The following is a 22,380-nucleotide window of genomic DNA, read 5'->3' as shown; positions in this document are numbered from 1 at the left end:
CAGTGTACCAGGTGAAGTGTCTTGCCCAAGGACACGACAAAACGCACAGGTTGGAGCGGGTTTCCAATGGTGAGTAGTGGACGATTCGAGAGCTAAAACCGCTGTCCTACTACAAAAACGTCCAAACTTCAGGACACTTTTAATCACATTTTATTTAAAGGCATTTGAGAAAACCTGAAATCTCCGTTCACGTAAAAAAACAAGACAAGAAAGTTAAATTATTTTTGTGTATTTGTGTAAACCAAACTCAACACCATTGATCCTTCACAACCGAACATTCCCCGGGAGTAATTTAATTTGATTTTTGCTTCGACATAATCTGACCATAAACAAGTCGCTCTCACCTTTTGGTTGAAAATCAAACTCCTAAACAGGCAGTGTTGGGGAGTAACAGATTACATGTACCAGAGTGATGTAATCAGAGTACAAATGATGAGTAACTGTATTCAGTTACAGTTACTGTTTCAGTGAGTGGTAATTGGATTACAGTTACTTTGTTGGAATAAATGGGTATTTTCCTGTTTTTACATTTTGGGCTAAAGCAGGACTAAAACCAGGACTAAACCAGGACTAAACCAGGACTAATCCAAGTCTAAACCAGGTCTAAACCAGGACTAAACCAGGACTAATCCAAGTCTAAACCAGGACTAATCCAAGTCTAAACCAGGACTAAAACAGGACTAATCCAAGTCTAAACCAGGACTAAACCAGGACTAATCCAAGTCTAAACCAGGACTAAACCAGGACTAATCCAAGTCTAAACCAGGACTAAACCAGGACTAAACCAGGTCTAAACCAGGTCTAAACCAGGACTAAACCAGGACTAAACCAGGTCTAAACCAGGACTAAACCAGGTCTAAACCAGGACTAATCCAAGTCTAAACCAGGTCTAAACCAGGACTAAACCAGGACTAATCCAAGTCTAAACCAGGACTAAACCAGGTCTAAACCAGGACTAAACCAGGACTAATCCAAGTCTAAACCAGGACTAAACCAGGACTAAACCAGGTCTAAACCAGGACTAAACCAGGACTAAACCAGGACTAAACCAGGTCTAAACCAGGACTAAACCAGGACTAAACCAGGTCTAAACCAGGTCTAAACCAGGACTAATCCAAGTCTAAACCAGGACTAAACCAGGACTAAACCAGGACTAATCCAAGTCTAAACCAGGACTAAACCAGGACTAAACCAGGACTAATCCAAGTCTAAACCAGGACTAAACAGGACTAAGCCAGGACTAAACCAGGACTAATCCAAGTCTAAACCAGGACTAAACCAGGACTAAACCAGGTCTAAACCAGGACTAAACCAGGACTAAGCCAGGACTAAACCAGGACTAAACCAGGTCTAAACCAGGTCTAAAACCAGGTCTAAAACAGAACCACACCAGGTCTAAACCAGGACTAAAACCAGGACTAAACCAGGACTAAACCAGGACTAAACCAGGTCTAAACCAGGACTAAACCAGGACTAAACCAGGACTAAACCAGGTCTAAACCAGGACTAAACCAGGACTAAATCCTGCTGTGTGGATGTGTCTCCTCTTCTTCTATCAATAATATTTTTAATTTGGTTCAGTAAAGTCTGGGCTTTTTATTTTCTTTTATCAGACAAAACATCTTATGTGACGATTTCCTCGTCTTTGCTTCTCTACAGCAAATCAAGTAATCCAAAGTATTCAGATTACATTACTCACTTTAAGTAATTTAATGGATTACGTTACAAACTACATTTTGAGGTATGTAATCTGTAATCTGTAGGGGATTACATTTTAAAAGTCACCTTCCCAACACTGTAAACAGGACCATGAACGCTCGTATTGATCACAGGCTCTTGAAAAAGCGCCGTTTGAATCCATTTTTGCATTTTTCTTACGCTTCCTGACAAACTAAACGTTTTTTCTCCATCGTTTTTTCTCCACGTATCAATTAACACCTTTTATAAAAACTAAAACAATTAAAATGTCAACACAAAATCGCCAGAAACGTTACATAATTATTCAAACGTCTAAAATTCATCGTCGCTGACAGCTGCGATCGCCGGCTCCTCGTCGTCACAGTGCGAACGGTCGGACACGTTCAAAGACTCCAGCGCGGTCCCCAAACCCTCCACATCGGGGCGCTCTTTCACCGGCGTGTCGCTCCCCGAATCCTCCACATCGGGGCGCTCTTTCACCGGCGTGTCGCTCCCCGAATCCTCCACATCGGGGCGCTCTTTCACCGGCGTGTCGCTCCCCGAATCCTCCACATCGGGGCGCTCTTTCACCGGCGTGTCGCTCCCCGAATCCTCCACATCGGGGCGCTCTTTCACCGGCGTCTCGCTCCCCTCCGATCGACTACTATCTTTGTTTTTACTCTCCGATCGGTTCTCGTGGACGTCTTCTTCGCTAAAACTGCTGTACTTCCTCAAATACGGCGATATATTCCCCTTTTCTTCACTTAAATCAATTTGATCTGCAACAAAAGTCTTTTCGGATTCGGAGAGCAGAGTCGAGGCGCACGCGGGACTCGTGTAATCTACAGAATCAGACGTTTTGATCGATGAAACCTGATGTAATTGTTCCGTGTCGTCTTTGGTCTCTTCACAGTCACGATTTTGCAGAAAACTGTTGGGTAGATGTAGATGATCCTCCTCCTCCTCCTCCTCCTCCTGTCTCTCGAAATCCAAAGTGCCGATGGGAGAATTGCACGGTTGTTTTAAGTCCTGGCGCAGAACCTCCAGAAGATGGCGCATTTTACCCTGAAATGAAACAGAAACATAGTAAAAGGAAAAAAAAAATTGAGCAACAAAAAACTCCTAGATCTAAGGGTAATAATGGACTCAGACTTGAACGTTAACAGCCACATCAAATCAATAACATCTGCAGTCTTTTATCATCTAAAAAACAGCAAAAATCTAAGGTTTACTGTCTAAATCAGACTTGGAGAGACTTATCCATGTGTTTGTCTCCGGTAGGTTAGATCCTGTAATGATCTGCTCACTGGTCTCTACAAATGAGCTGTGAGATGCTGCAGAACATCCAGAAAGCTGCAGCTCGGGTCCTGACTCGAAGTAAGAAGTACGTGCACATAAGTCCTGGTCTCAGGTCTCTGCACTGTCCCCTGTGGCTCAGAGACTTTAAAGTGTCTGTTTCTGTAAGAGTCTCTCCGTTGAGTCCATCTGTGACATGTTAGTGCCACATAAACCATCTTAAACTTTGAGGTGCTCAGGGACCGACCTCCTGCTGTAGTCCTGATGTAGTCCTGGTTTAGTCCTGGTTTAGTCCCGGCCTCCTGCTGGTGCTCAGAGTCAGGACTAAACACGGGGAGTCAGAGTTTCAGATTCATGCAGCTAAAACCTGGAACAGTCTTCTTGCAGATGTGAGACAGACTCTACCACAGGGGTGTCAAACTCATTTTGGTCCGGGGGCCGTTTCCAACCTACTTTGATCCCAAAGGGGCCGGATCAGAAAACTCATGTCATATAAACCCCAAAAATAACAATAAGTTCAAATATTTGTACAGAGAAACACAAATCTATTACAGAAATCTTTTTTAATTGATGAACTCTTTCTTTTACAAAATATTATAATATTATGAACAACCTGAAACTTTAAGAAAAAAATTTGTGTTGAAATTGTATTTAACATGAACTTGTATTAAAACAGGAATAAGTCAATTTTTGTTGGAAAATCCTGCACTCGGCTCCACTTTTCTCATGTTGGACATTTTTCTGATGAGGGTGTCACGGTCAACAGTCAAAACGATCGTCCTTTAAGAGCGTTTGGAAAGAGACAAGTCTTCATTTGTGCTGCTCTGGTGGGAGGGGCCACGTACAGAGACGCTGGAGACGCTGCTGTGATAAACACCACAGAAAATTTAACAATATTTTAATAGAAAATATAATTACAATATTTTAGTAGAAATTCAGCTGAGGGCCAGATTAAAGGTCTTGGAGGGCCGGATCTGGCCCCCGGGCCTTATGTTTGACACCTGTGCTCTACCAGTCTCTCTCTCTCTAAAACCTTCAAATCAGGCAAGAAATCTGGGGGTAATAATGGACTCAGACTTGAACTTTAACAGCCACGTCAAATCAATAACATCTGCAGCTTTTTACCATCTAAAAAAACAGCTAAAAATCAAAGGTTTACTGTCTAAATCAGACTTGGAGAGACTTATCCATGTGTTTGTATCTAGGAAGTTAGATACTGTAACGGGCTTTCATTGTGAGACGCTGCAGAACATCCAGAACGCTGCAGCCCGGGTCCTGACTTGAACCAAGAAGTACGAGCACATAAATCAAGGTTCAAGGTTCAAGGTTTTTTATTTTGTCTTCAAACATGTAAGAGAAACACATCAGAACGAAATGTGCTCCCCGAGGCCCAGTGATCCAGAAAGAGATAAAAAACAATAATAATAAGCAATTTTAAAAAAATAAATACATTTAAAACCAACATTTAGCAGTTCCAATGAACAAGCTAGTAAATGTGGCAGAGAGAAAGAGCAACCAAAGCAGGAAGTCAGTTGCACTGTTCAAAAGTCTGACAGCTCAGGAAAGAAGCTGAACTTCAGCCGAGATGTTCTGGCTTTAATGCTCCTCAGTCTCGTCCCCAGAGGCAGAGGAACACACAGATGTGGGAGGGTGCGAGGGTCCCCATGATCCTGGAGGCCCGTCTTCACAACGCTCCTCATAAATTCACAGATGGGTGTAAAGTCACATCCAGTGATCTTCTCTGCTGCTCTGACCACACGTGTAGATCTGTCCTGTCCTGGGCTGTGCAGTGGCCGTAACACACTGTGATGGACTGGGTCAACACACTTTCCACTCCACATATAAAAAGACATGAGAGCAGGTAGGCCTAGTCCAGAGCCTCGAGTCTCCTCAAAAAATACAGACGCTGGTGGGCCTTCTTACAATGCTCTCTGCATTAGTGGATCCTGGTCTCAGGTCTCTGCACTGCCCCCTGTGGCTCAGAGACTTTAAAGCAGCTCTGGTTGTACAAGTCTCTCCATGAGTCCATCTGTGACATGTTAGTGCCGTATGAATCATCTTAAACATTGAGGACCTCAGGGACCGGCCTCCTGCTGGTGCCCAGAGTCAGGACTAAACACGGGGAGTCAGAGTTTCAGGTTCACGCAGCTAAAACCTGGAACAGTCGTCCTGAAGATGTGAGACAGACTCGACTTTGACTCTGTTTAAATCCAGACTCATTACGGTTCTGTTTAGCTGCGTATGACTTTTCATTCTGCACTCTTCTCTCTCATTTAATGTCTCTGTATGATGATTATTTATGTTTGGATTTGTTTCTTATTGTGTTTTTAATGTATTTCTTATTCTGTAAAGCACTTTGAATTACTTTATGTACAAACTGTGCTTGACAAATAAACTCGCCTCGCCAAAATTGACTCTTGTGAGCTTTAAGTCATGTTAGAACGTTGTTACCTCCTCAAAAACAAACCTGGAGTTGTGTTTTGTTTCATTCATGTTTGAGTATTCCTGCATTATGAGTCTGTCTACATCAACAAAGCTCAAAACGCTCTGTTCCACCTTGTGATGTCACGCTTTGGTAGTTTAGTGCAGTATAGATTAGCAGTTCCGGGGCTTAAATGATCCAACTGATTCTAGTGAAGGTGTGTGGAGTTTAAAAACACAGTGGAGCTCTTTCTGTTACCACATGACATCACAAGGTGGAACTGAGTGTTTTCGTTTGAGAGAGACCGGTACGTTTTTGATGCGGAAAAAAACATTATATCATAGATCAGAAAATAGAGCGGGACCTTTAAAAAAAACAAAACAAATAAAAAATAAAACAATAAAAATAAATAAAAATAATAATAATAAAAAATAAAATAGAATAAATAACACAGAATAGATAAAAATACAAAGCACCCACCTCATTTAGATGATATCGATTCATGTCAACGTGACGATTGATGACTCGCTCGACAACACTTGAAGGTAAAGAAAAAAAAAAAAAAGGATGTTATGACCAGAAAATAGTGTACAACTCGCACTACAATCACCTCTGCTTTGCCTGAAGTATTCCAGATTATGGCATTAAACGTTTTTCAGTTTTATACCACACTGTACTTCCAGACAAAAACCTTTATGAGATGAGAACAGAACTCTTGATACTTGTAGTACCTGTCTGAGATGAATCCTCTGGACAAGATGTCGTCAGTCACGTCAGTAATAAACTCCAGGTACTTCAGCTCCTCCTCTCTGGCACGAACAAAGTGACACATGTGAGTACAGAACAGTCACTACAGTACTAAATACAAATATTAAAAGTACCACAGACACTTACTCTGCCAGGACGCTCCTGGAGATCGGAGACTTTGTGCTTTTATAGGAAACTCTAGGAAACAAAAACAGCAACAAAAATCGTCCTTATTGTCTGAAAACACTTTAGAATTAGATGCAGACTAGAGCTCGGTATCATTAAGAAGTTGCCGATACGATACATACCTCGATACAGTGAGCTTTCGATTCTTTATGGTTCAATAAAACATAAAGGCTAAATCATGTCTGTGATACTAAAAGTCTTTGTTAAACCACTTCTTGTGCAAAGTTCATATGAAACACAAACATTTTTATCCTCAAAACAGTGAAAATGTCAAATGTGTCACATAAACGAGTTTCCTTCCTCTGAACAAGCAACAAAACTGTAGCTCTGCAGCAAAATAACTGAGTAAAATATACCAAAAAATACTGTAACAGTCCCTAATATTTATGTGTTTAATTTGGTCTTTGTGTTTTGTATTTTACTTTTGCGCCCTCTGGTGGTGGAACAAAGTATTATAAAGAAAGTTCCGCCCAAACCTAATTAGCTGTGCTCTGTTTTAAAGCTCTCCCGTAAGATTAGAATAAATTAGATAAAAATGTAATACGAATAAAGATATAAACATTTGTTCATAGTTTTTTATTTAGTACGTTAAGAAGGAAATCTGAGGTCCTAAATAAGTAATGAGCCCCCTGGATGTCAGCCCACGAGGTTTGTGTATCTTTATTTTTGTGTAATTTATGTTTTCAGATATTGTAAATTACAAAATGAATTTTTATATGTCTTTTATTGTATTTTTTGTGATCAGTTTTTCTATGAAGAGCAAATAAACCCTATTTTATACTACTTGATGGACCCTCCACCAGAAAAGTTACACAGTGCAGCTTTTAAATAAATAAAAATATCAGAATGAAACACAACACAATCAATAATAGTCAAATAACAAAAAAAAATTCACTAGTAGTATAAAAAAGTATACAATCTTTTATTTATTTTTTATTTATTTATTGTTTTTATCTTTTTTTTTTTTTTTTTTTTTTTAGCACTGCCTTTATTTATTTATTGGTTCTGTTAGTTCCTTTTGTTTGGAAACTAATTCTGTTGACTTTTTAGAGTTAAGCACTTTGGAAACTGTCTTGTTTATAAAATGTGCTATACAAATAAAGTTGGATTAGGTTGGAAATAATAACCCCCCAAAGAACTATTGTTCATTTATAGAACCATAAATCACCACAGTATTTTTTATGACAGGCCTAATTCCCACGTAAGCAGCTGTCACCCCAAACGTTACACCACGATTAACAGCTCAAAATGGATAAAGCGTCACTGGTCTCGTGTGAAAACGCAGTATAAACGGATACCTGTTATATGAGCGGGACACTTCCTGCTCTCTGCTTCTGTGTTCTCTCGTAGAGGACGGATACGAGGGGCTCAAGTCGTCCTCGGAGAAATCGTGGTCTGTGCTGATCCCTGGAACAAAAAGCAATAATAAAGTAAAATCTAAATACACATACACATGTCCTTAGACTATGAATAACTATGGACAGAGGTGAGACCAAGTTGTTGTTTTGCAAGTCTCAAGTAAGTCTCCAGTCTTTGATCTCAAGTCCGAGTCAAGTCCCAAGTCAAAAACAAGCAAATCCAAGTTGAATCTGGAGTCACTGGACCATTAATCCAAGTCAAGTCGAAGTCGTCTGCTTTGAGCTTCAAGTCATTTCAAGTCTTTAAACCAAAGAACCAAATATAGGTTAGATTTTTGCAATTTAAATTAATTTTAAACTAAATTGTACTTGTTGTAGAAATGCATTTTTTTTCCTTTTTAAATGTCTTAACAAGATCTGAGAGTGAATCATTACGGTCAGAATAGAAAGAATTCAGATTTTAAAGTGCTTCTCGAGTCTTCTCAAGTCACAGGCCTCAAGTCCAAGTCAAGTCCCAAGTCTTAGACCATTTTATCAAGTCAAACCTCAAGTCCTAAAAATTGTGACTCAAGTCTTACTCGAGTCCAAGGAAATGACTGAAGTCGCAAGTATGATACGAAATACTTGAAAACAAAGCAAACTGAATAGTAAGAAAATGTGAATACAAAAATACGAACGCCCCCTGTTGACAAATGTTTGCATCCATAGTCTAGAATAAATAATAATAATAATAATAAACCTCGTTAATGGTTTATTTTCCCTGCAATTCCTGGCATTTACCAATAGATGGCGCACTTAGATACACTCACTTTTGTTGAGGTGCAGTGTATTATGCTGCATTCAGATTATGTTGTATTGACACTTCAACCCTTCTGTAAAGATGAGTGGAGTTGTTTTCTGCTTATCGCATGCTGTTTTTTTTTCTCTTATGAGGTGGATTACCAAAAAATCCATCCATTTGCTCCTGGTCCGGCCCTTCCGTCAAATTTTAAAACCCTCTGTGGCCCACAAGTCAAAAAGTTTGCCCACCTCTGGTCTAGAAACACAAATAGTAGTTCATGTTTGTGGTGTTAAATCTACAGAAGAGACATTTTTTGACCAGTCTCTGCATAACAGATTAAAAGTACAATTAAATTAAATGATTAAATTATTATCTAGATCGCTTGTGCCACTGTAGTCATAGTCTCTCCCCTGGCCCTTTGCTCTCTGCTCTAAGTCACACCCCCTTCAGAGAGCCATCCCAGCACAGTCAGCGTTGATGAAACTACTGCACATCGAATCAGGTTTGTCAAGTTGTTGTGTAGTTTTGTTAGTGCTGTCATGCGAAAAAAAAAATTGAGAGATTAATTAATTATGATCTGTAATTAATTAATCTAATTAATCTCTTTTTAATCTCACCTAAAAATTGCTGAGAAAAGCCTTCAATTTGAGGTATTTTCATTTAAATTCATTATTACATTATTGTGGCAGAACAAAAGACTGATATAGAACAAAAAAAGTGACTTTATAAAGTCATTTATTGTTTAACAAATCTCTCCAAATTGGCTGTTGAGCCCAAGTCTCCATGAATAAGAAACTGTTTGCAAAGACGAGGAAATCTGAACATAATAACTTTTGTTTACTTAAAGACGATAAAAAGTCCAGTCTTTCCTTAACCATATTAAAAATATTATTGATAGAGAAATACTTTATATATGAAATCACTGGTTTTAGTCCTTGTTTTAGTCCTGGTTTAGACCTGCTTTAGTCCTACTTTAGTCCTAGTTTAGTCCTGGAATGGGTTAGTTCTGGTTTTAGTCCTGGTGTTAGTTCTGGTTTAGTCCTGGTTTAGTCCTGGTTTAGTCCTGGTTTAGTCCTGGTTTTAGTTCTGGTTTTAGTTCTGGTTTTAGTTCTGGTTTTAGTTCTGGTTTTAGTTCTGGTTTAGTCCTGGTTTAGACCTGGTTTAGTCCTGGACTGGATTAGTCCCGGTTTTAGTCTTGGTGTTAGTTCTGGTTTAGAGGCGCACAGGAGGAAGCGCGGTTTACGCAGCGTACGTGAGAAAACGTAAGCGGCGCACGGGAGCACGTCGGTGTCCGCGCAGTAACTACGGAAAGAAACGTGGTCCGCGCGTTCTCAGGTTAATGACGATGATGAAGGTGTGTGTTTGTGTTTGTGTGTGTTTGTGTGTTTGTGTGTGTTTGTGTTTGTGTGTGTTTGTGTGTTTGTGTGTGTGTGTGTGTTGTGTATAGGACAGTAGTGCAGACATCATGAGTCTATGCAGGTTGTTTTCACCAGTGACATTTAAGTTGTATTTTATATTTGTTATTTTCTTTTATATTTCACGTCGGGAGAAGAATTTCCAAGACACGAAATGTGTTTTTACCTGTGCACTGCTGCTCTGTTCTACTGGCTCTTCCACCTCGTCCATTGTGTGACTGACGCCGCCAGCATTAACATGACATTTACATCGCTCTTACTGCGCACGTTTTGTGTGGGTTTCCGGCAATGAGTGGAATTACCGAAATAAAAAAATATATAAATGTGTTTTTTTGTGTGTGTGTTATTGTCCCAACAACACATAAAAACAGATTTTATAATAAAGCAACTCACATACAGAAACAGTAAAGTTAGAGATTAAAAATGAGATTAACGCAATTAAAAAACATAACGCGCTAAATATGACTGTAATTAATTAATCGCAATTAACGCGATAATGTGACACCCCTAAGTTTTGTATCATGTTTTTGTATATTTTTGTCATGTGGGAGCACGGGTGACGTAGGTTTGCGCAGAATTTTGCAGCTGAGTGTAAAAAGAGTTTGAATAGAGCTCGGGAGAGATCGCTAGATTACTCAAACATGCATTGAGGACATCTAAGGCTACGTTTATACTGAAACTAATCACCGTATCACCGCATGGGAAACGATTTGCATCCAGACACGTCGTTTCTGTGTCCGCAGTCCTTCCCTATCCACACAGCTTTGAGCACATTTGTTTACATTTTACAGAATCTAAATTTAAAACCACATGACTCATTTGCATAAACTGAGCAAAACCCAGCTTGCTCTTTGTGCCCTGATGGGGTTCAGTTTTTGTCGGAATAAAGAACACGACTCAGCAGAATATGAGTGTTCTTTCTGTGACAGAGGGGTGTTCTGCTGATGGTGAGTCTGTTCTGTGTTTCTGTCGTGTTGGAGATGGTTCATGTTAAACTTTTCAGAGATTATACGTCTGCAGGTCGTACACACAGACACATGTTTATATGAATGGACATATATTCTCGCCTCTTAGTGTTTTGGCGCTGAATTATTTTGCGGCGTATAGACCTACATCAGCGTATCAGCGTTTTCAGGTGTCCACACAGTGCCGCATCAGATCTGTACTCAGATTAATTCGTGGGAACTAGAGGCACCTGATCGTTACGTCTCTGGAGCCGTTTTCCATCGGATTAACGTGGACGAACACTGCATCCAAAATGAAAACGACTCAAATACGTACTAGTGTGGACGGGGCCTAAAATTTCTTCAGGCATGTTTTTGACGAAGAAAAGTTACACCCCCCCTCTTTACTGCTAGCAGTGTTGGGGAGTAACAGATTACATGTACCGGAGTTACGTAATCAGAGTACAAATTATGAGTAACTGTATTCAGTTACAGTTACTGTTTCACTGAGTGGTAATTGGATTACAGTTACTTTGTTGAAATAGATGGATGACACGGCGGTATTTTCCTGTTTTCACATTTGGGACTATATCCCTTTTTCTTTTTTTTCTTTTTTTCTCAGTAATTCCACTCATTGCCGGATACTAAACCAGGTCTAAACCAGGTCTAAACCCAGGTCTAAACCAGGTATAAACCACGTCTAAACCAGGTTTAAACCAGGTCTAAACCAGGACTAAACCAGTTCTAAACCAAGTCTAAACCAGTTATAAATCAGGTCTAAACTATGTCTAAACCAGGACTAAACCAGTTCTAAATCAGGTCTAAACCAGGTCTAAAACCAGGTCTAAACCAGTTCTAAACCAGGTCTAAACCAGGTCTAAACCAGGTCTAAAACAGATCTAAACAGGATTTACCAGGACTAAACCAGGACTAAACCGGGACTAAACCAGTTCAAAACCATGTCTTAAACAGGATTTAACAGGACTAAATCATGCTGTGTGGACCGTGCCTCCTCTTCGGTTAAGTAAAGACTCGGCCCTTTCATTTTCTTTTATCAGACAAAACATCTTATGTTACGATATCCTCGTCTTTGCTTCTCTACAGCAAATCAAGTAATCCAAAGTATTCAGATTACGTTACTCACTTTAAGTAATTTAATGGATTACGTTACAAACTACATTTTGGGGTATGTAATCTGTAATCTGTAGGGGAATACATTTTAAAAGGCACCTTCCCAACACTGACTGCTAGATTACTCAAACATGCATAAATAACATCTGAAACCTCTTTAGAATTTTTTTTGATGAGAAAACAATGTTAAAACATGGCATCAACTTAAATACAAAACAATAAAATTAGTGCTGTCATGCGATTAAAAAAATTGAGAGATTAATTAATTATGATCTGTAATTAATTAATCTAATTAATCTCATTTTAATCTCACCTAAAAATTGCTGAGAAAAGCTTCAATTTGAGGTATTTTCATTTAAATTCATTATTACATTATTGTGGCAGATCAAAAGACTCATACAGAACAAAAAAACTGACTTTATAAAGTCATTTATTGTTTAACAAATCTCTCCAAATTGTCTGTTGAGCCCAAGTCTCCATGAATAAGAAACTGTTTGCTGTAAAGTAGCAAAGAGGAGGAAATCTGAACATAATAACTTTTGTTTACTTAAAGACAATAAAAAAAAGTCCAGTCTTTCCTTAACCATATTAAAAATATTATTGATAGAGAAATGCTTTATATATGAGATCACTGGTTTTAGTCCTTGTTTTAGTCCTGGTTTAGACCTGCTTTAGTCCTAGTTTAGTCCTGGAATGGATTAATCCTGTTTTAGTCCTGGTGTTAGTTCTGGTTTAGACCTGGTTTAGACCTGGTTTTAGTTCTGGTTTTAGTTCTGGTTTAGTCCTGGTTTAGTCCTGGTTTAGACCTGGTTTTAGACCTGGTTTTAGTTCTGGTTTTAGTCCTGGTTTAGTCCTGGACTGGTTTAGTCCTGGTTTAGTCCTGGACTGGATTAGTCCTGGTTTTTAGTCTTGGTGTTAGTTCTGGTTTAGAGGCTCACAGGAGGAAGCGCAGTTTTACGCCGCGTACGCGGAGAAAACACGATCCACACGCGGCTCACGGGAGCACGTCGGTGTCCACGCAGTAACTACGGAAGGAAACGTGGTCCACGCGTTCTCAGGTTAATGACGATGATGAAGGTGTGTGTTTGTGTGTGTTTGTGTGCGTGTCCCCTCATGTGGCAGGTCACTATAGGACAGTAGTGCAGGTTGTTTTCACCAGTGACATTTAAGTTGTAGGCGATTTTATATTTGTTATTTTCTTTTATATTTCACGTCGGGAGAATAATTTCCAAGACACGAATGTGTTTTTACCTGTGCACTGCTGCTCTGTTCTACTGGCTCTTCGACTTCGTCCATTGTGCGACAGACGTTTACATCGCTCTTACTGCGCGCGTTTTGTGTGGGTTTCCGGCAATGAGTGGAATTACCGAAATAAAAAAAAATTATAAATGTGTTTTTTTTTGTGTGTGTGTGTGTGTGTGTGTGTTGTTGTCCCAACAACACATAAAAACAGGTTTTATAATAAAGAAACTCACATACAGAAACACTAAAGTTAGAGATTAAAAATGAGATTAACGCGATTAAAAAACATAACGCGCTAAATATGACTGTAATTAATTAATCGCAATTAACACGATAATTTGACACCCCTAAATAAAACAATAAAACCATAAAACACATTACAGTATCTGCTAAATCTGAGCATGAGGGCTTTGTAAACATACCTGAGATCGGTCGTCGACTTCATGTGTGCTTTTTCTGCGACTTGTGCTGCGACAAAAACACAACAGGAAATCAATAACTAATATGCAGCTGTATTAGATTGTTCATGAAAGGGTATTGATTAGGGCTTCGATCTTTGGCTCAGTCCAGTCTACAGTTCAATGCAATTTGAGACGTTCCAATTAACTTCCACCTGCTCGTCTCCAAGGAGGGATTTTTTTTTGTTGTTGTCTGGAATGTTCTGAGGTATTGATACAGAAACGCTGAGGTCATCGACTGTCCCCCGAGGCACTGCTCTGTCTGAAGCTCTGTCACTCAAAACAGAATTTAATCTAAAGGGGAGAGGGAGGAGGGAGGAAGAGGGTCTGGAGGACTAAAGGGGAAAGTGAGGGGGACGAGGGGCGGGGTTTGGAGGACTAAAGGGGAGAATGAGGAGGGTCTGGAGGACGAAAGGGGAGAGTGAGAGGGTCTGGAGGGCTAAAGGGGAGAGTGAGAAGGGAGGAGGAGGGTCTGGAGGACTAAAGGGGAGAGAGAGAGGAGGACGGCCTAGAGGACTAAAGGGGAGTGTGAGGGACGAGAAGGAGGGTCTGGAGGACTAAAGAGGAGATTGAAGAGGGAGAGGAGGGTCTGGAGGATTAAGGGGACAGTGAGAAGGGGAGTAGAAGGGTCTGGAGGACTAAAGGGGAGAGTGACGGGGAAGGAGAAGGTCTGGCGGACTAAAGCGGAGAGTGAAGAGGAAGAGGAGGGTCTGGAGGACTAAAGGGGAGAGTGACGGGGAAGGAGGAAGGTCTGGCGGACTAAAGCGGAGAGTGAAGAGGGGAGAAGGAGGTCTGGAGGACTAAAGGGGAGAGTGAAGGGGGACGCAGGGCGGGGTGTGGAGGACTAAAGGGGTGAGTGAGGAGGGGAGTAGGAGGTCTGAAGGACTAAAGGGGAGAGTGATGGGGAAGGAGGAGGGTCTGAAGGACTAAAGGGGAGAGTGAAAGAGGAGGAGAAGAGTCTGGAGGACTAAAAGGGAAAGCGAGGGGAGAGGAGGAGGGTCTGGAGGACTAAAGGGGAGAGTGAGGAGGAGAGGAGGGTCTGGAGGACTAAAGGGGAGAGTGAGGAGGAGAGGAGGGTCTGGAGGAGTAAGGGGGAGAGTGAGGAGGAAGGAGGGGGGGAGTCTGTAGGACTAAAGGGGAGACTGAAGAAGGAGGAGGGACTGGAAATGTTCCTAATTTGCACTAAAGTTGCCAAAAAATGACTAGGAATAGTAGATAATTTAATTTAATCACCATATACACAGTTTAGTAGCGAAAAAAGTGGATTTAGTGTTGATTTAGTTCCACTTTAAACCATCAATTACTTAGGCAGCGGTTTTAATTTGTCATCATTCTGAAACTCATTTGTAATCTAAACACATATTTTGTCCTTCCGTACCTTTTGTGTAAGTTGTCGTGCTTAAGGCTTGCGTTGGGTCTGTCCTGAGTTGTCCGCTGAGGGCTCCTGTAGTACCTGTACTTGGACAGGTAGGAGCTCTTGTCCGTCTTGAGGGTCTTGGGGGTAAAGGGCTTGTCTTCAGTGAAGCGTTGGGCATGTTTCTCCAGAAGATCTCCGCTGTAGGTTTTCTGAATGGGGTCCTGGAACGCTCTGTAGCTGAAGGGCTGATCTCCACCGGCTTGTGTGGAGTACACTGAGGTTAGATGTGGGGAGAATAGCCAAACATTGTAATCAAGTAAGAGTAATGTTTTCTTTAAGTAGTAGTGTTACTCAAGTAAAAGTACAAAGTAGTGGTGTAAGAAATTACTCAAAAATAGTAATTTAATTTGGACTATAATTTGGAGTTAAAGCTACCATCCATTAGCCTGATTCATCAGCCAGTTTTACTTTGTAGAAACCGTCTGACCTCGCAGCATTAGAATTCCTTCACTTGACGGCAGGCAGGTACTTTTTTATATTTAACTAATCACTGCTATTTTGGTCGAGACGTAGAAGCACAATAACGTTTTTCCCCTTGATAAAATTCACCAAACATTCTCTTTGTTTCGACTTTAAATCCTGGATCTTGGGAATTGTTGCCAAAAGAGAACGTATGGCTCTTTGCTGATTGGCTGGTGCCCGAACTCACGCATCTGGAGTTTTTGCGAACCGTCTAGTGTATTCTGATTCCTGACCTAGTCGCTGGAGAGAAATGAAATTGAGTAGAGGCACTAGGTGGCGCCAGCCTGGCTAAGCATCCATAAGTTTATTTCATTTTTTTTCACCAGTAGATGGCAGATGTGAAACTTGTGCCCCCTCCCCCCTCACCTCACCTCACCTCACCTGGCCTTTGTTCCCTGTCAGATTGCAGTAACGCAGATAGCATCTAGTGGTGTAATGTGAGAATACAGCAGGTGCAGGTCAGCCAATCTGATTACGGACAGTGGATTTAATGTAATTGGATGGACAAAATATTAAATAACGCTGAAAATATCGTATTTTCAACGGATAAACATAAAATTGAAACAAGCGCAATGGGAAGAGGAACCAAAACTTTAACTAACTAAGTACTGGTGCTTTCCAAATCAACTATTACCCAAGTTAGAGTAAGTGTGGTGTCTGAAAACTACTCTGAAAAGTAAAATCTCTTCAAAAAGTTACTCAAGTGAATGTAACTGAGCACTACCCACTTGTGGCTGAGGTGAGTGAGTTGTGCAGGGTGCTCCGGTGCCCGCGCTCTGAGGACGGCCGCGGGTGGTGCTGGTCTCCGCTGTAGGAGGGGTAGACGGTGCTTCTCGGGTGGAAGGACGTGCTGGGTCTGGGGGTGGAGGACAAAGAGCTGCTGGAGCACAGGTAAGGGTCTCGGTCCAACTGGAGAGACAGTCTGCTCTGTGGAACCAGACCGCTGGGTTAGTGCTGTACTGCCATTCAGCCAGCAATAACAACACGTACAAACTTAGCTACAACAAGTGTAATAAGCATAATAATTGTATGTATGTAGCCTGCAAGTGAACCTGGGTTGACAGAGCCTTAACATGCAGACAGAGAACACAAACAAGTTTTTCTCATTCTCGCTATAAGGAGAGATCATGTCTCATGTGAACGCTCAGAGACTTCACAGGACTCCACCTTAGCTCTCGCTGGTGCGATTGGGCCCGGCCACTGGTGGACAGAGAATGAACCAATAATAAAGCAGCATTGTGGTTTGGGCGCCCGAGCAACCAGAAACAAACACAGCAACGATGACAGACATCCTTCAGAAATACAGACTGCTTAGTTTGTGAAAGACGTGCAGAAGGTAAGTGCTTTGTGCATTTGTGGACAGGGAAGATGTCTGTGCTTTTCTCTCAACTGGCTTGTTCTGCTGTTTTGAGCATCTCAATTAATAATGAGTAGAACTGTCTTCAGAGCTGTACATTTCAATCTGGTGTGAGGCAAGTTAATTGAATGATCCATTTAAACAGATTTCTAGCTCATATACCAGTGTGTTTGGTCTGTTTTGGTACCTGTGCTGGAGAACAGGCTGTTCTGCTGCGCTGGGACAGAGAGTGAGCGGACTGTGGCCTCACGCCGTTCTGTGCTCGTCCTCGTTTCAGCTGATCATTGTCTGAAAAAGAGAAAGAGGGTTTTTGTTAGAAGAGACACACTGTGCATATTTCCAGTGATGTATGTTCCACAGACTTACACTTGACACTGTAGAGCAGACTTTTGGGCACAGAGGTGTCGATAGCAGCTGTGAGGGGGAGAAACACATTAGAATATTTCACTGAACAGCTTCATGGCGTACACCTTTGGCAACATGTTTTACAAGAGGGCATATGACACACAAAGCAACAGTTTTTTACTGCCACACTGAGTATTGCATAATAAATCTGTATTACATTATCACAGCCTTGTTATGTTATTATTAGGTCTTCAAATTCAGAACAAAACAGGACAAAATACTGAGAAAAGTGTATTGGAAACATTAGTCACAGTTGTGTTTAGCTGTGCATATGACTGAGAGATTTAACTCCGCCTTCTTCTCTTTTAAAGTGAAATTTATGATGATTATTTATGTCTTTTATTGACTGTATTATGATTTTAATGTCTTTGATTTGCTTGTGCACGAATAGTGCTGCACAAACAAACCCAAATTCACAAACGCGCAATGAAGATTAATCGGACACAAGGTCCATAAACCACTGCAGACAATAGAAATCAAAGGACACAACAGTTTCTGTATTGACTCAGATTGTTAACTTGATTCTTTGCACACATATGGCACTAGAACTGTCACTGAAGGCCTCATAATAACACCATATGCCCGACTTTGTGATCAAATGTCAAGAAAACAGTTTCATGTCCCTATTGAAATTAGTCCGTTCAAAAACATTTACTCAGAAACAATATGAAGTGTCAAGTGTTTAATCAGCTCTTTTTGCTGTTGTTTTTCATTGTTCTGTTTATAGATTATATACTTGATATTGTAATTTTGCATATCTCCAGAACAACAATTGTGATACCATTATATTTTTTTATTATTTTATTTATTATTTATTTTTTTATTATTTATGTATTATTATTGTTTATTTATATTTTATTTATTTATTTATTTTTATTTATTGATTTTAATTTAATTTTTATTTCATTTATTTATTTTTTAATGACTTACGGGCATAGTGCACTTTACATCTGCTTTGACTGTTTGTTGTTGTCACACACCACATTCATACTATACAGTGTGTTTTTTTTGTTTCTTTGTTTTGTTTTTTTAACACTGCTGCTCCTCTGTGGCTCCTGGTCTTCCATCCAATTACTAACCAGGCCCAATTAGTGGTTAAACGTATGCGAAGTGTGTCTTTTGACGATGAAAACCAAAGCTAGAAATCAGCCGTTTGGACTCGGAAGCTACTTAACAAGCCCATAAACCTGCCTAGAAACAGATTAACAAACAAAGTGTCCACAGTAAGAATGTTATTGCACTGTTTACAGCAGTGAGGATGATTTACTTTATTTACGGACTTGAACCCAGCACAATAAGCCAGTCTTTCCACAAACAGTGATGTTGAGTGTGGGGCCTCGGTCTTACCTTTGGCCGAGTAAACCTTCTTGTAGTGAGAAATCATGTGATCCTTGATGATGGACTGGGTGAGTTTACTGGAGGAGTGGGGACAGAAAGCTGAAAAGAAGAGAACGTACACAACATGAACAATAATATGCAGCTGGTGAATTTCACAAAACATATTAAACAGATTAAATAACAACTTCGGCAAAAGGTGGAACTCTTAGATAAGAAAATGAATTATGGAGAACACTTGGGTAAATCAATCATTACGGTTCCTTTAATTGATACTTTGCAGCGATACCATGCTGGGGGTGTTGTTCCTATGGTAAAATGTAGTGTTGTAGTCAAGACCGCACTAATTGAGACCAAGACCTGTCTGAGACCACAGGGCCCTGAGATCAGGATAAAACCAAGACATCTGAGAGTTGAGACCGAGACATGACCGAGACCAGTCCATCGAGACGAAATCGAGACCGTCTTTGTAATTTTCGACATTTATTTGTATTTATTTATATCAATGTTTTAATAAATCTAACTCCATTTTATTACTCATCAACGAACCTCAAGACAACCCTCGAAACAAGGCTGAGTCCAAGCTCCTTCAAGACCGAAACAAGACTGAGTCCAAGCTCCTTTAAGACCAAAACAAGACCGAGTCCAAGCGCCTTCAAGAATGAGACAAGGCCGAGTCCAAGCTCTTTCAAGACCGAGACGAGACCAAGTCCAAATGCAGTCGAGTCCGAGACGAGACCAAGACCGTAAAAAAAACAGGTCTCGAGGCCAAGACCGGTCTTGAGTTCTACGACACTAGTAAAATGTTCAGTAGTTGCCATGGAGACAAAGTGCACAGATTAGCCAACACTACCAAAAAGATATAAGATAAAAGAAAAAAGAAAAAATTTATTTAAACAGCACATTTTCAGGAGCCTGTGATCAGTCCGAGCGTTCATGATCCTGTGACTATTATTTAATGTGTGAGAGACTTGTTTAACAGCACAAATCAGCTCACCTGTTGTAGTTCCAACTAAGTTCGTTTTCACACTGGCACTAGTTCGGTTGACTGTGAGAGCGGTGAATTTAGGCTGGTGTGAACATGACAGCCACATTCTGGACCGCATGAAAAGCTCTGAGGGCGCTTGAGTCTGTCCGCACAGGTGAGCTTCAGTCCATCACCAGCGATTCCAGCCCTCACCGTGTATTTATCTCAAAGAAAAGGCCACCGAGCACAGCACCAGAGAAGTGAGTGTGTGCATATTCACCGGGTTCTCTCTACTTGAAGCGCGTCGTCATGGAAATAAGTTCTCTGAGCAGCTGATGGCATCTCGCTTGGTTCATGGTGTGGTTTGGGCTGAATGATGCTGAATGAAGACTGACAAAAAGCGAAGTAAACAGAACTAAATCTCGTGGCACTGGGATCGGTCCAGAGAGCGCACTAACATGCGTGAAAATGGCCTAAGTCGGCTCTTTCTGGTCAGACTGTGTTCAAATAAAGATCATCTTAAAGTCTAACAGAGCCTTAGACAGAGCAGAGCCTACAGTCAGCATCACACCTCCAGGGAATGTTGACGACATCAGCTGCAAAGTATCATCAGTGAATTCTTATTTGGATGTTTTGTACTTACGGCTGATCTTTGCACCGGATCCCCTTGAGCGGAGACTGTACCCAGAGGCAGAAGACGCACTGCCTAATGAGGAAGAGAATACACACAATTATTATTATTAACTCATTATACTTGATTATTAGCTCATTAGACTTTATCAAAGCAGGCAATCTCTGTTAGACTGTACACATCTTGTATAACAGAAAGCAGTTGTTTGTACTCAAGCAAAAGTACAGTTACATGGCTGATAATTTACTCAATTACCAAAAATCTATTCAAGTAAACATAAAAAGTACACATGGAAAACACAACTCAAAGTACAAGTAACAAGTTACTTTTTAACACAATTTGAGAAGCATTTTAGATTACACTTCGATACAAAAAACAATTTGCGTAATTCTCTGAGCTCTGGCCAATCAGAGCAGGCCATACTGTACTGTTATTTATGTTTGTCAGAACAGAAAGGAGGTCCTATATTACACAAAATTGATTCTTGTGAATTTTATGTTATAATGTTGTTATCTCATCATAAACATACTTGGAATTGTGTTTTGTTTGATTCAGTCTTTATTATTAGACTGTCTACATCAACAAAGCTCAGAATGCTCTGTTCCACCTTGTGATGTCATGTAGTGGTAGTTAACATCACCTTTTACCTATAGTTCATTAGAGATTGGCACTTCCAGGGTTGAAGTGAAGCTGCATGGAGTTTAAAAACACAGTATTACCACATGACATCACAAGGTGGAACAGAGTGTTTTCAGTTTGAGAGAAGAACTCAGCTAAAATATGCAGGTTTGTATGTTAAACATGTGTGAATGAAACAAAGCACAACTCCAGGTCTGTTTGTGATGAGGGAAAAACATTAGAACATAGATCAGAAGAGAAAAAATACAGTTGTTGAACCAGATCCTTGTTAGATAATTTACCTAATTTAACCTATTTTCTATCAAATTTAGGGTGACAAGATTTTCAGAATAAAAAACTGTGACTTCCCTGGTTTGTGGTGGTTGGTAATAATAAAACTGTGCAACGAGTGCGTAATTAAGAAAAAATGTTCTGCACTTGGAACTAATGTGAGTCAGTTACATTTTCTTTGTGTTTTTGTCATTTTTAGGCAGGTTTTCTGTATTTTATCTAAACAAATGGCAATGTATGCCTCTCTTTATTGTTGGCAGTGATCAAATTGGTCAAAAATAGAGACACCTGGGCCATTTTTTGTATAAAACTGAGACAAATCAGTGGTCTTGTATAAATCTGCTGGGACAGGGGACACTGGGCTAAAAACTGGGGCTGTCCCGAGTAAATAGGGACGTCTGGTCACCCAAAACATAACTCCAATTATTACTTGATTGGATTTAAAAAAAAAAGATATTCCAAAGAAAAAATAGAGCTGTTGAACCAGATCATTGTTAGATAATTGACCCAATTTAACCCATTTTCTATCAAATTTCTAAAATCCAACCACACCACAGTTCACCAGTTAATAAAACAAAGCTGCATTTTAGCAAATCACATTAAATCAAACACAAAACAGCACTAAAAGAGGCAAATCTACAGCGTGTTAGCAGCGTCGCTAGCCTCAGCTCGTAAATAGAACTGTAGTCACCAGATGGTACAATCCTCGAGTCCATATCGTCTTCAAAACGCCCCATTTTCTCCATAAATCTCGGTCGTTCTTTGCCGTAAATCCAGATTACAGTCACCGCGCACCACGTACACGGGGGACAACATTTTACCGCGGTTTATTCTCCGACGTGCATCGCTAAACACCCGGCTAAGCTAACGTAAGCAGATGAGCCCAAGCTTCTCCGTCGCCATGCCGGTTGCTAGGAGCGTTGCGTCATGACGTCCGTGCGTGCTTACTACGGGTCAGCCCCCACGAGCACGCGCCACGCCCCAAACGAGTGGGCAGCGATAAAAATAAATAAATAAATAAATAAATAAATAAATACATAAATATTATTATTATTATTATTATTATTATTATTATTATTATTATTATTATTATTATTATTATTATTAATAATAATAATAATAATAATAATAAACGAGTGGAGGTTTTTAATTTTTATAATTAATAATTATTATTTTTTTTTAGACTTTATTGATCCATAAAGAAAATTATTTGGACACAGTAGCTCACACATCACAATAT

At 40.2% G+C, this 22,380-nt stretch overlaps 1 protein-coding gene across 1 annotated transcript; it reads right to left on the bottom strand.

Annotated features, from left to right (window-relative positions):
- Positions 1-1,535: 1,535 nt before the first annotated feature.
- On the bottom strand, positions 1,536-22,032 carry spata7 (spermatogenesis associated 7). Its single transcript, XM_055160707.1, has 14 exons — positions 21,832-22,032; positions 20,244-20,306; positions 18,646-18,735; positions 17,260-17,307; positions 17,081-17,181; positions 16,265-16,463; positions 15,036-15,288; positions 13,622-13,667; positions 8,716-8,722; positions 7,627-7,735; positions 6,290-6,340; positions 6,127-6,204; positions 5,876-5,933; positions 1,536-2,742 (listed from the first exon to the last, which is right to left on the bottom strand). Exons 1-14 carry the CDS (start codon positions 21,884-21,886, stop codon positions 2,011-2,013), a joined length of 1,890 nt encoding a protein of 629 aa, XP_055016682.1. The 5' UTR covers positions 21,887-22,032; the 3' UTR covers positions 1,536-2,010.
- Between the last annotated feature and the right edge of the window lie 348 nt (positions 22,033-22,380).

The sequence above is a fragment of the Boleophthalmus pectinirostris genome, unplaced genomic scaffold (assembly GCF_026225935.1).
Source record: "Boleophthalmus pectinirostris isolate CB_2022bp ecotype Guang Dong unplaced genomic scaffold, ASM2622593v1 HiC_scaffold_10, whole genome shotgun sequence".
Lineage (NCBI taxonomy): Eukaryota > Metazoa > Chordata > Actinopteri > Gobiiformes > Gobiidae > Boleophthalmus > Boleophthalmus pectinirostris.
This window is presented reverse-complemented; position numbering and strand designations above follow the sequence as displayed.

Excerpts from the sequence above, each read along its gene's own strand:
- spata7 (XM_055160707.1), bottom strand. The coding sequence starts at position 21,886 with ATGGAGAAAATGGGGCGTTTTGAAGACGATATGGACTCGAGGATTGTA. Across the intron at positions 16,464-17,080 it reads CAGCCTGTTCTCCAGCACAG|AGCAGACTGTCTCTCCAGTT; the intron begins GTACCAAAACAG and ends CTGGTTCCACAG. Across the intron at positions 2,743-5,875 it reads ATCGATATCATCTAAATGAG|GGTAAAATGCGCCATCTTCT; the intron begins GTGGGTGCTTTG and ends GTTTCATTTCAG.